The 13,579-nt window shown below is 42.2% G+C and overlaps 1 protein-coding gene across 2 annotated transcripts in view; it reads right to left on the reverse strand.

The window, feature by feature from the left end:
- Nucleotides 1-604: 604 nt before the first annotated feature.
- Nucleotides 605-13,579, reverse strand: part of HDAC8 (histone deacetylase 8) — a 239,614-nt gene continuing 226,639 nt past the window's right edge. For both annotated transcript variants that reach the window (XM_070365983.1, XM_070365982.1), the window contains one exon: nucleotides 605-1,154. In XM_070365983.1, the coding sequence (XP_070222084.1) occupies nucleotides 1,146-1,154 (9 nt within the window). In that variant the 3' untranslated portion in view covers nucleotides 605-1,145. The remainder of the gene's footprint in view (nucleotides 1,155-13,579) is intronic.

Consider the following 13,579-nt stretch of genomic DNA (forward strand, 5'->3'; position numbering starts at 1 on the left):
CCTCCAGTGCATGAAAGTGAAAAGTGAAAGTGAAGTCGCTCAGTCATTTCCAACTCTTTGCGACCCCATGGACTGCAGCCTACCAGGCTCCTCCATCCATGGGTTTTCCAGGCAAGAGTACTGGAGTGGGGTGCCATTGCCTTCTCTGTCTTTGCCTTTGAGGTTATAGGAAAACCAACACATCACAACTGTATCCCATTTTCATCAAGCATGCTTGATGGGAAATAGCCTCTATTCATCAAGATGTCCCTCTTGGATCTGACCTGCCACCTGCTTTTTCCATCACTGAGTCACTCCCTAGGCAGGATAGCTTCTCTCTGGGGAGCCAGGAAGGCCTTCCCCAAGGTTGCAGCACCTGTATTCCTGTGAGCTCTGGTCAGGCCCCAGTACAGGTCAGAGTTTGGCTTTCTGTCCCTGGGACTTAGTGGAAGACACACTAGTTCCTCAGCAGGATCCAGCACTCAGAGCCACCCTATCAGGGTGGGGCAGGGCAGAACAGGGAAGCAGCAGGGTTAGTCTTTATACTTCAGTGAGAGGAAATGTTCACGACTGTGTGCTGTCAGTGGTACTTTACAATGAGGAAAGTGGAAGAGAGGTAGGTTTGCAAAGATTTTATTAAAAAACAAAATAAATTCATAATCTTGAAAACAACATAGGTGGATTTCTCCCCATCTGTGACCAGATCCCCCTCCCCCAAGGTTCCACCTGGATGATCCTGAGGCCTAAACCCTGACTCTCATCTCCCCACTGCCCCACCAACTGCCAACCAAATCTCCATGCTTTCCTCCAGCTTCTGATCTGTCTCCTTTAAGAAAATAAAAATACCCCTCCCCAACTTGCCTAAAAATAATTTTCAAAGATTAAAAACGGCATCTGTGTGTTTTTTAAAAATAAACACTTAAAATGTTGGAAATGTTTGTCTTCCCCTAGGTCTAGTTGAGGCCTCTGGGGTGCCTGCCTGCTTCATGCTAGGAGGCCAGCTGCCACTTGGTGCCCCTTGGAAATTTTCAGGAAGTAATTTCTTCCAAATTTCCCCTGCAGTCACAAATTCCACACACTGCTCGCATAAACACGCTGTCTTCATTATAGGCACTGCTCTTTGGCTCTGGAAATTTGATCTCTTTTTGTCAACTAGACCACATGCTTCAGATTCCCTGCAAATAGAGAAAACAAAATTCAAATTCAAGTAACATATGTGAACTATACCTCAGTAAAGCTGTTAAAAAAGGCACTTTCATTTTGGGGCTTGTTCTCTTGCTGTCCTTGGGAACCCTGCCTGCCCCCACTCACCAACATAGGAACAAGCTCAGGCTAGGCTGCTGGATGGTGAGAGAGATCTGGTCCATTTACCCCAGCAACCACCAGCCACCCACCAGGCATGTGAGTGAGGCCTTGGACAGCTGGCTGACTGCAGTGCTAGGTGAACTCAGCCCAAACCAGAAGAACCGCTCAGCTGAACCCAGCCCTATTGCCAACTCACAAAGTCATGAGCTAAACAAATGGTTGTTTTAAGCCACACATACACACACGCACAAATTTGGGTAATACTTTTCAGAGTCCATACTTCACTAACTGCATCAGATCTTTCCACACCCCCAACATTTCTTCCCCTGCTTAGCAAGGTACAACCCTTTTAGCATTTTCTCTCATGAGCACCTGTGAAAGATGAATTGGGGATTTCCCCCTACTCTCAGGTCTAAGAATCTTTGAGGGAAAAGCAGTCACTTGAAATCTTACAGCACTGGTCCCTCCACAGTCTTCTTCTTGACCTACTTCCCCAAGCCAAAATACTGGGCTCCAAACCCTACTGACCACTTCTACTCTAAAACAGGAAGGATGTTCCATGAGGGCAAGGACCTAGCTGCCTTACTTTTGGTTGATATCTAGCACAGTGCCTCACACATAGTAGGTGCTCAATAAATGGATGAATGGAAGAAAGGAAGGAAAGAAAAATCAGCACCCACTTGCCTATCTAGTTTAATTTTTAATACAATATTAAATATACACAATGGAGTATTACTCAGCCATTAAAAAGAATACATTTGAATCAGTTCTAATGAGGTGGATGAAACTGGAGCCTATTATACAGAGTGAAGTAAGCCAGAAAGAAAAACACCAATACAGTATACTAACACATATATATGGAATTTAGAAAGATGGTAATGATAACCCTGTATGCGAGACAGCAAAAGAGACACAGATGTATAGAACAGTCTTTTGGACTCTGTGGGAGAGGGTGAGGGTGGGATGATTTGGGAGAATGGCATTGAAACATGTATAATATCATATATGAAACGAATTGTCAGTCCAGGTTAGATGCATGATACAGGATACTTGGGGCTCGTGCACTGGGATGACCCAGAGGGATGGTACGGGGAGGGAGTTGGGAGGGGGGTTCAGGATGGGAAACACGTGTATACACGTCGCAGATTCATGTTGATGTATGGCAAAACCAATACAATATTGTAAAGTAATTAGCCTCCAATTAAAATAAATAAATTTATAATAAAAAATTTCAATTAATAAAAACTTGGAAAAAAATTAAACATACAGTAAAAGTGACTTTCTTTGCTATGTGCAGTTCTATGATTTTTAACACAGGTCAGATTCTTAAGACAGATTGGTCCCATTACTCATCAAAATTTCTTCTGCTTTCTTTTTGCAGTCACATCCTCCCCTCCCCCTCTTACCACCTGGCAATACTGACCTATTCTCCATCACCATAAGTGTTGTCTTTTTGAGAATGTTATATAAATGGAATCATCAGTATGTGATGTTTTAAGGCTGTATTCTTTCAAGCAGCATAATGCCTTTAATTTTCATGCAAATTTTTAGTGTATCAATAGTTTATTCCTTTTTTGGGGGCAGTACTTAACTCTGTAATTTTAAAATTACTATAGATTTATAGGAAGTTGTAAAAAAAAGTACCAAGAAGTAGCCTTCACCAAGTTTTTCCAAGTGGCAATATCTTACATAATTATTATTTAATATCAAAACCAGGAAATTGACACAGGTATAATTCACAGACCATATTTAAATTTTGCCAGTTTTATATGCACTTATTTGTGTGTGTGTATATATTCTATGAAATTTTTATCACATGTGTAAATTTGTATAACCCCCACCACAAGAGGGCTTCCCTCATAGCTCAGTTGGTAAAGAATCCACCGCAATGCAGTAGACCCCAGTTTGATTCCTGGGTCAAGAAGATCCCCTGGAGAAGGGATAGGCTACCCAGTCTAGTATTCTTGGGCTTTCCTTGTGGCTCAGCTGGTAAAGAATCTGCCTGCAATGCAGGAGACCTGGGTTCGATCCCTGGGTTGGGAAGATCCTCTGGAGAAGGGAAAGGCTACCCATTCCAGTATTCTGGCCTGGAGAATGACATGGAGTGTGTCCATGGGGTTGCAGAGAGTAGGACACGACTGAGTGACTTTCACTTTCATTTTCCACCACAAGAAGATACAGAACTATTCCATCACCATAAGACCTCCCTCAAGCCACCTTGTTAACCCCCCTCCACCCCCTATCTTTAAGCCCTGACAACCATCAATCTGGTCTCTAGGTCTATAACTTTGTAATTTCAGGAATGTTATATAAATGAACTCCTACAGTATAAAACATTCTGAGATTTTTTCCCCCTCACTCAGCACAATGCTCTTAAAGATCCATCAAGGCTGTTGTGTGCATTAAGTCAGTTCCTTTTTGTTTGCTGAGTAGTGTTCCATGGTATGTACCCCACCAACACTGTATGAAGGATCTAGTTTCTCAGCGTTCTTGTTAACATTTGGTGGTGGCACTAGTTTTTATTTTGACCATTCTGATAGGTGTGTAGGGATCTCTCATTGTGGTCTCAATTTCCATTTTCCTAATGGCTAATAATGTTGAACATCATTTCATGCACTTATTTGCTGTCTGTATATCCTCTTCATGTCTTTTATTAATTGGATTTTTTTTTTACTGTTGAGTTTGGAGAGTTCTTTATATACTCTAGATATAAATCTGTTGTTGGATATATGATTTGCAAGCATTTTATCTCAGTATATAATTTGTCTTCACATTCTTTTTTTTTTTTTATTCTTCCAATTTTATTTTATTTTTAAACTTTACATAATTGTATTAGTTTTGCCAAATATCAAAATGAATCCGCCACAGGTATACATGTGTTCCCCATCCCGAACCCTCCTCCCTCCTCCCTCCCCATACCATCCCTCTGGGCCGTCCCAGTGCACCAGCCCCAAGCATCCAGCATCATGCATCGAACCTGGACTGGCAACTCGTTTCCTACATGATATTTTACATGTTTCACTGCCATTCTCCCAAATCTTCCCACCCTCTCCCTCTCCCACTTTATCGGTCAAGCCGTGTGGCTTGTGGGATCTTAGTTCTCTGACCAGGGATTAAACCCAGACCCTTGGCAGAGAAAGTGTAGAGTCCTAAACCACTGGACTGCCAGGGAATTCTGATTTTTCATTCTTCTAACTTTTGCAAAGCAAAAGTTAATTTTTTGGATCATGGCTTGGGTGTTTTCAACCCTTAAGTTCATAATCTCTGGATAATCTTTGATTCTTCATCTTTTACTCTCCATATCTTATGAGTTGCCAGATCTAACCTCAAGATGTCTTCCATATCTGTCCTCTCTTTTCTGTTCCCCTCTCTCCACCTTAGCCATAGCTCCCATCACTCAGGTCACTGAAACAGCCTTTTAACTGGTGCTCCCACTTCTGGATCTGTCCCCCACACAATTCTAGCTGTGATCACATGCCTCCTCTGCTCCATAATAACTTTAGCAGCTCCCGAGTACCTATGAATGAAACCTAACACCTTAGCTTACATGTGTCCCATCCATACTTTCCCATCTCCATGTGAGCCTTTGCGTGTGTTGTTGACTGTGCTGAGGAGACCTATAGGGGGTCCTGGTGCTGAAGCGAGGGTGCTTCCATCTTTAAGAATAGCCAGAGCTTGATGAATGAGTGAGTGCACAGTTGAACAAAATCCCACGTCCAAGTGTCCCAATGACACATGTTCACAGAAAGGAAAGGTGGGTGCTGTGTTCTCTACTGCTCTGTCTCACTCTCTAGTTACATTTGGAGGCAATTAAGAAAAACAACAGAAATAGTTTCCACCAAAAGTTGATGATGAGCAATATTGAGTTTGGGTAACAATGAAAATGTAAGCTTCAATAATGCCCATTGTTTTCCCCTCACATCTAGCTTTTCCAGCAGTGGGTGGCAGCCTGAGAAAATTCTAAAGGCCAGCATATCTGCAGCCTGGAGAGACACAGAGTACAGATCAGAGGGGCAAACTCAAATGTCTATAGAGGCCAAGAATATATTGATGTCAATAGAACAGACTGGGGGTAAGACATATGGATCCCTCTGGATCCTTTTTCTTTTCCCTACTTTGTAGAATGGCCTGAATGTAAGAAATAATTTCCTTTTTTCTTAACTCTATTACAGAAGAAAACAACATCAAAATGGTGTCAGCAAGATGAGAAATGGAAACTCACACTTGGCCTAGAGTAGGAGATACAACAGGGAAAGGTGGAATTTGTGGCAAACAGGAAGGTACCTGCTCACAAAGCGGGCAGCTGCTACTTGGTTCCAGCCAATCACTAGTGAGCAGGAATGTGGGTCAGATCTTTCCACTTTCCAAGAGAAGTCAGACATTCACATCTTTACACAGAGTTTTCATAGTGTGAAATGTGGACAACTGCTTTAAATGTTTAAATGACATTACATGGCACATTAATCTGTTAGGCTAAACCAAAACAATTTTGGAGATAAGATGTGGCTCACAGACTCCTAGTTTGTGATCTCTGGGATAGTTCTGACTTATACCCATGGCACCCTGTTTCACTCTCAAGTATCTTGGTTTTGACAATACATTATATCCTCATCCTACCTCTGATGTACAAGAAGGAGTACTGAACTGGGACTCAGGAGGCTTGGGTTCAATTGATTCATCAACTGACTAATTCATCTGTTTGTTCATTTATTCAATCAACATTTATTATCTACTCTTTGCCAGTACTAGGTGCTTGTGAGCACTCTACTCTTTTTCATTGTTGCTGCTAATTAATAGACTTTATTTTTGGAGCAGTTTTAGGTTTACAGAAAAACTGAGCAGAAAGTGTACAGATCTCTCATACTCCCCTGTTCCTCATCTCCCCCCAGGAGGCAATTTCCCCTAGTATTAACATCTTGCATTAGTATGTACATTTTTTATAGCTGATGAATGAATATTGATACATTATTATTTAGTCCATAGTTTACATTAGGGCTCATTCTTGGTTTTGTACAGGCCTACGAGTTTTGAAAAGTATATAATATTATGTATCCATCATTACAGTATCACACAGAATAGTTTCACTGCTCTAAAATTCTTATGCTCCACCTATTCATCTCTCTCTTCCTTTCCTTAACCCCATCACAGCCACTGATATTTTTACTGTCTTTATTGTTTTGTCCTTTCAAGAATGTCATATGGCTAAAATCATGTAGTATGGAGCCTTTTGAGAATGGCTTCCTTTACTTAGCGATACACATTTAATGTTATTCTACATTTTGTCACTTAATAGCTCATTTCTTTTTAGTGCTGAAAAATATTCCATTGTCTGGTACCACAGTTTATCCATTCACCTACTGAAGGACATCTTCGTTGCTTCCAAGCTTTGGCAATTATGAATAAAGCTGCTATAAACACTCATGTGCAGGTTTTTGTGTGGACGTGAGTTTTCATCTTACTTGAATAAATAGCAAGGAGCAGGACTGTATGTAAGACTATGTTTTAGTTTTGTAAGAAACTGCCAAACTGTCTTCCAAGATGGCGGTTCTGTTTTGCATTCCCACCAGCAATGAATGAGTTCCTGTTGCTCTACATCCTTGTCAGCATTTGGTGGTGTCATCGTTTTGCTTTTAGCTATTCTATTAGGTATGTAGTGGAACTCACTGTTTTAATTTGCAGTTCCTTAGTGACATGATAGTGAGCATACCTTAATGTACTTAACTGCCACCTGCGTAGCTTCTTTGGTAAGGTGTGTATTAAAATCTTTGGCCCATTTTTTGGATTGGGTTGTTTTCTTATTGTTGGGTTTTAAGAATTCTTTGTATGTTTTGGCTAATTGTCCTTATTGGATATGTGTTTTGCAAGAATTTCTCCCAGTCTGTGGCTTGTCTTTTTATTCTCATAATTTTTAGTCTTTTTAATGTACAGCAGTGCTGTCCAATAGAACTTTCTGGGATGATGGAAATGTTCTATATCTATGCTGCCCAATATGAGAGCCACTAATTACCTGTGGCTATTGAGCACTTAAAATATGGCCAGTACAAGTGAGGAACTGAATTTTAAATTTAATTTTAATAACTTAAATTCAAATGGCCACATGTAGCCAGTGGTGACCATATTGGACAGTACAGATATAGAACAGTTCCCTTTTGCTTTTTTTTTTCTTTATGACATTGACTGGGGTCATTCTTATTTGCTCTTTCATTTATAACCTCCCTTTCAATCCATTAGGAAGTCCTGTCAATTCTACCTCCACAATATTTTCTAAATCCACCCATTTCCCTCCCACCTTCACTGTGATAACTTTACTCCAAGCCACTGTCACCCCTTGCATGGACAACTCTAATAGCCTCATCACTGGTCTTCTTGCTTCCATCCTTGCCACCTACAATCCTTCCTCTATATAGCAGCATGGTTATTTTGTTAAAACTTAGGTCAGATCACATTACTTGGATGCTTAAAGCCCTCTAAGGCTTCCAATCACACCTAGAATAAAATTCAAACTACTTAGCCATCAAGCTCTGCAGGGTCTGGCCCTGTCCCTGGTCTCTTGTCTGCTCTGCCCTCTTTGCACTCTCTGTTCTGGCCACATGGAACTTCTTTGTGTTATTGGAACACACTAGTCATTTTTCCCTCTTAGGGCTCCGCCTTCTTTGCACATGTTATTCCTTCTACCTAGCATGCTCTGTTCCTGGATATTCTCATCCCTGACTCTTCTTTTCACTCAGGTTTCAATCCAAAAATCACCTCTGAGGGGCCTGATGACTACCTAGTCTAAGTTGCCACCCCCAGTCACTCATTTTCTGCCACATGATTCTATTTTCTTCAATGCACTTAGCACACCAAACACATCTTGTGAGGGCAGGGATGTGTTACTCTTGTTCATCACTATTGTTAGCCACTTTGACAGTGCACAGGAATCCATCAATTAGTATTCACTGAAAGATACAGTTCTTGCAATTAAGGAGCTCTCAGTCTAGCAAGGAAAGCATATATGGAGACAACACATCATAGTCCATAGCAATAAGGCCATATAATACCAGTCTATATAGAGTGCTGAGGGCATTTGAAGAGAGGGCATGGAAGGCTTCATGGAGGAGGTGTCATCTTAAAGGGCAAATGAAGAGAGAATGTACCAGGCAGCAGGAACAGAGCAGGATGTATAAAAGCACCTGTAAAGCTTTTGTGGCCAGAGCACAGAATGAGGGTCAGGGACAGGTTTGTTTGTGTGGGTGTGTATGTGTGTGCACGTGCAATGAGGCTGGAGAGACTGTTGGAGGTCAGATCATCAAGGGTCTAGAAAGCCATAGTCTTATCCTAGAGGCCATGTGGAGCCTCCAAACAATTTTAAGATGGGGAGGAGTCTCATCTAGCGTGATCTAGGGCTAGAGAAACTTCCCTGGTAGCTGCCTCATCACATCAGGCTTGAGGGTCTCACTCTTTACCTGGGAACAATGGCAGAACAAAGGATTTCTAGGAAGCCTTAGGTATGTGCTGAAATGGATGGGTGATTTTAGTTTTTAGCTCTTAATTGTCAACTATATTGTTTGTCTTAGAATGTAGATCCCTCTTGTCATCAGAAAGCCTTTCAATGACAATTAGTATAACCGCCAGTTACCACTTGTCTGCCTCTGACCTGAAATAGAACCTGAGGCTGTGAATTAATCCCACCAGGCTTCTGGCATCTATAGGATATCAGCACTAGTACCCTGATGTTTTGGGTGCTCCGGTCTTAACTTGCAAGGGACTACTGCAGTCTCAAACTGAATTGAAGCAATTTCTAAAATAGCCTATGATTCACTTTTTCTCCCCCCCGTGCCTAAATCTGCTGGCTCCATGTGGAGGGATAGGCACCAGTAACTGGAGAGGTGACATCACAGGAGTGGGCTGCATGCCTGCCAGCCAGGCAGCTTGTACAGCTCGGCCTCAAGCAGTCTATCTGCTGGGCTGGGCGATGCCTCCCAGCCACTTTAGAGTCATAGCTCTAGATTCTTTGGTCCATGAGCTTTCTCCACATTTCTTTTTCAGACAAAAACTCTGGGCTGAGAAATCCAGGATAATGGGAATAGCAGCGGCAGGAAGAATAATACAGCCTTACATCTGTATAATGATTTAGAGTTGTGAAAGCCATTTGCTCCATTTTGCTCCTCCCAAACAGCAGTGGGAAATGGAAGCTGGGGTTTTAGGCCTGAACTGGGGTTGCACAAAAGAACAAAATGCTAACATTCCCTGTTCTCCACAAGGTACACCATGATTGGGCCTTGGATGCCACCAGAAAGTCAGAAAGATTCTTTTCAGCTTCTAGGTGCTTCCTGGAAGAGTAATTCTCCAGGACAAACTGCCTGGCAGGCACAGTCTATGAACCACGCCACCCTGATGGAGCCAGAAAGTAGTGCCAGTCCCAGCACTGTCAACTCTTCCTGTGCACCCTGGCTTACAGTCCCCATGGTCCCAAAGACTTTCACAGGAGCCAAAGTCATGGCCTGTAACTGTGGAGGCCTGAAGGTAGGGTGTGTCTTGAACATCTGGAAATGCCAACAGCTGCCAGGGTAGCTCAAGGGCCCGTGAAAAGAAAAAACACCAACATATCAGTCATTGTTGTGGATCCTGCAGTGAAGAGCCACTAAGCCTTCCACTAAGCCTACTCCTCCTACTCCTGAGGAGTAGGGTGAAGGGAGTCTTTCCTTGGAGAAGCCATATAAATAGTTTTGCAGTGGTCTCATGTTGGCTTTGTGATCTTCAAGCACCTGGTCTTGGCATAGCTTGGTGTCTCCAGCGCTCCACTGCTATCACTAGCATAAGAAGTCTCCCTGCCTGACTCCCCTCTCCTGCTCCTCCATGCATCATGGCTACCAGGCTGGACACCAAAGGGGTGGCATACTCTTGCTTGGACTTTTTGGTTTTATATTAAATTTCAGTGTCACTTGTGTGTGTGCATGCGTGCCTGTGTGTGTGCGGTGGTGGTGGGAGGCCTGGCGGAGAGTGGGGTGGACACGACAAATCCACAGATGCTCAGCAGTATTGTGAGAGTGGAAGTTGCTGTGGCTGCTGTAGCTGCCACCACCATCACCACCACCACTATGTGAATTCAGACCCACTGAAAGGCCACAGGTGCTGGTTAGTGCCATGAAAACGTCATCTCGGTAAACCAAGATGCTATCCTCAGGCAATTCTGTCTGTTGGAAACCTTGGCGGGGTATAAAAGTGATCCTTTGGAAGGTTGAATCTGTAAACCTATGTGTGGAAAGTGACAGACAAGAGGAGAACATCCTTGCATCCAAAGCAGAGAGGCCTCCCATAACTTGTTTTCCAGCTCAAGGGGGATATGTGCGCCTATGAAAATAGATTAAGGATCACTGCCTTGGCCTGTTTTAGAGATGTGAATAAAAATCTTGGCTGGGGACTGCCTCCTTTCTGGTTGACTGATTTTTCAATTGATTTGTATTTATTAGCTAATGAAATTAAAGTTGTAAAAATGATAACAGAAACACAATAAATCTCTCCCACAACTGGCTGTTTCTATGTCACTATGGTGCATTCCTCACTTTGATTACTTCAAAGTCTATTATTTTGTTCTCAATTATTCTGTTTTTCTGGCACTGGAGAAAATCAATTTGTTTTATTTTCTCTTATTCATGCACTCAATTATACTCTTCGGGCACATTTAATCACTTTGATGTTTTCATTTTATGGCCCATCTCTAGGCACTTCAGCTGCATTGCTGCCAACGGGAAAGCAGGACTAATTTGCATGTCACAATAGACTTGAAATTCTAACTCAATTTAGAAATCTTTATGAAATCTCCCTCCAAAATATGCTTGGAGCTGCAAAGAGGCAGAAGGATGTGAGTAAACCAGAAGCCTATAAAGATGCTTCCCTTTCTCAAACACTGAGAGCTCTTTGGTGGCCTGACTGTAGATTCTGGATGTCCCTATCCAGGTATAGCAGAGCAGTTCACAGGATGGGATGTCTGCAGAGCTTCCCCTGGAACTTTGTGGTGAGAATCTTGCAAAGGCTGTCCTCAGCAGCAAGGCCAGGGAGACTGGGCCTACTTACTCTGGCATAAACTGCCCCTTAGCACTGCTGGATTTGGCGGCTGTGCTAAAGACAGCACCTGAATCTCAGTTGGTTAAAGGGCCTCCGGGTAGATAGAGAGAATTGTCAACAGTTAGGCATTCCAGAACCCTGAGTGGTTTAACCTTATTTTCTCTGATAAGCTCCAACTCCCCCTTTGCCCCTTGATTATTTTAGAGCTAAAGGCTGGAGGGGACTAAAATGATATAATTGCTTTAGGCATGAACTTTGAACAGACAGGAAAAAAGCTTAATTAAACAACTTATAGGTCTCCAACTATTTTTCAAAAGCTTTTGGTTTGTTGTATGCAAAAACCAGCAGCTCCACCCGGCAGAAGGAAAATTTCATATTTCTTCTAAACTTTCAGTATGATGTTCATTTTCTCATGTGGATTCCCAGCTCCCTCGCTTCTTTACTGTGTGAACTTGTACAAGCTAATCAGCCTCCCTAAGTTCTATTTTATGTTAAACAAGGCTAATCACATTATCTACTTCAGAGCTAGGTTTGTTTCCTAAACTTCAGTACTGTCAAGAATTTTGCCATGATCACATATCATTTATGTCAAAACCTCTCTTTTCTTTTACACTCTCAAAACACTTAAATTCATCCAAAGCAAGGTGTCTGTGAAATCAAAGTGTTTGATGTGGTAGTTATAATTTTTTGAATACACATTAAAACATATTTACATGAAATAAACCAAATTCATTCCTGTTTCAGAATCTTTGCTCTTGCTCTCCTGTTCATCCAGAATGTTCTTCATCCCAATTTTTGCAAAGTTCCTCCCTTTACTGCATTTAGCTCTATTCCCAAATGTCACCTCCTCAGGAAGGCCTTTACTGACCATCCTACCTAAAAAAGTACCCTTTCTGAATTTACCAGTAACCAATTACCAAATATTTATTTGCTTACTGTCTTTCTTCCCCATTAGAAAGAAGTAAGCTTCATGATGGGCAAGGCTTTCACCTGTCCTTTTTACATCTCTATCATGTAGAATAATGCCTAGCATATATTAATACCAATTACATATTTGTTGAATGAAAGAAACAAGAAAGTAAAATGTCAGCCGAGTGGTAACCAGTCTCTCTTTCCACCCAATGAGGGTGGTGTCAGAGAAGGCAGAGTGGAAAACCAGGACTTTTATCCAAGCTCAATGGCAAGGAGGCCCACCTAGGAGGCTTTAGTAACAAGGTGCCACTGCCATTCTTGGGCAGGGTGGTACCCTGAGGTGGAGTAGGGGGAGCCTGAATTTCCAGTCCTGCCCAATAGCAATGAATACCCCTCCTCCCCCAGGCTGTCAATGAGAACTGCGTGGGAAACCTAGATGTTTACCCCATCCAGAGGTAACGGGGTGGAGCCTCCCTTCCTTGCCACCATGGTATTAGAGGAAGCCTGCTAAAACTGAAGATTTAAATAAGATGCAAGGTTTGGAGAAAAGAAAGGGTTCCTAAATGATTAATGCACATAGAGGAAAATAGAGATCTCTTCAAGAAAATCAGAGATACCAAGGGAACATTTCATGCAAAGATGGGCACAATAAAGGACAGAAATGGTATGGACCTAACAGGAGCAGAAGATATTAAGAAGAGGTGGCAAGAATCCATAGAAGAACTATACAAAAAAGATCTTCATGACCCAGACAACCACGATGATGTGATCACTCACCTAGAGGCAGGCATCCTGGAATATGAAGTCAAGTGGGCTTTAGGAAGCATCACTGCAAAAAAAAGCTAGTGGAGGTGATGGAATTCCAGCTAAGATATTTCAAATCCTAAAAGATGATGCTGTGAAAGTGCTGCACTCATTATGCCAGCAAATCTGGAAAACTCAGCAGTGGCCACAGGACTGGAAAAGGTCAGGTTTTATTCCAATCCCAAAGAAAGGCAATGCCAAAGAATGTTCAAACTACTGCAAAATTGCACTCATCTCACATGCTAGCAAAGTAATGCTCAAAATTCTCCAAGTCAGGCTTCAGCAGTACATGAATTGAGAAATTCCAGATGTTCAAGCTGAATTTAGAAAAGGCAGAGGAGCCAGAGATCAAATTGCCAACATCTGTTGGATCATTGAAAAAGCAAGAGAGTCCCAGAAAAACGTCTACTTCTGCTCCATTGATTACGCCAAGGACTTTAACTGTGTGGATCACAGAAAACTGTGGAAAACTCTTCAAAAGATGGGAATACCAGACCACCTGACCTGCCTCCTAAGAAATCTGTATGCAGGT

Source organism: Bos mutus, chromosome X (genome assembly GCF_027580195.1).
Source record: "Bos mutus isolate GX-2022 chromosome X, NWIPB_WYAK_1.1, whole genome shotgun sequence".
Taxonomy (NCBI): Eukaryota; Metazoa; Chordata; class Mammalia; order Artiodactyla; family Bovidae; genus Bos; species Bos mutus.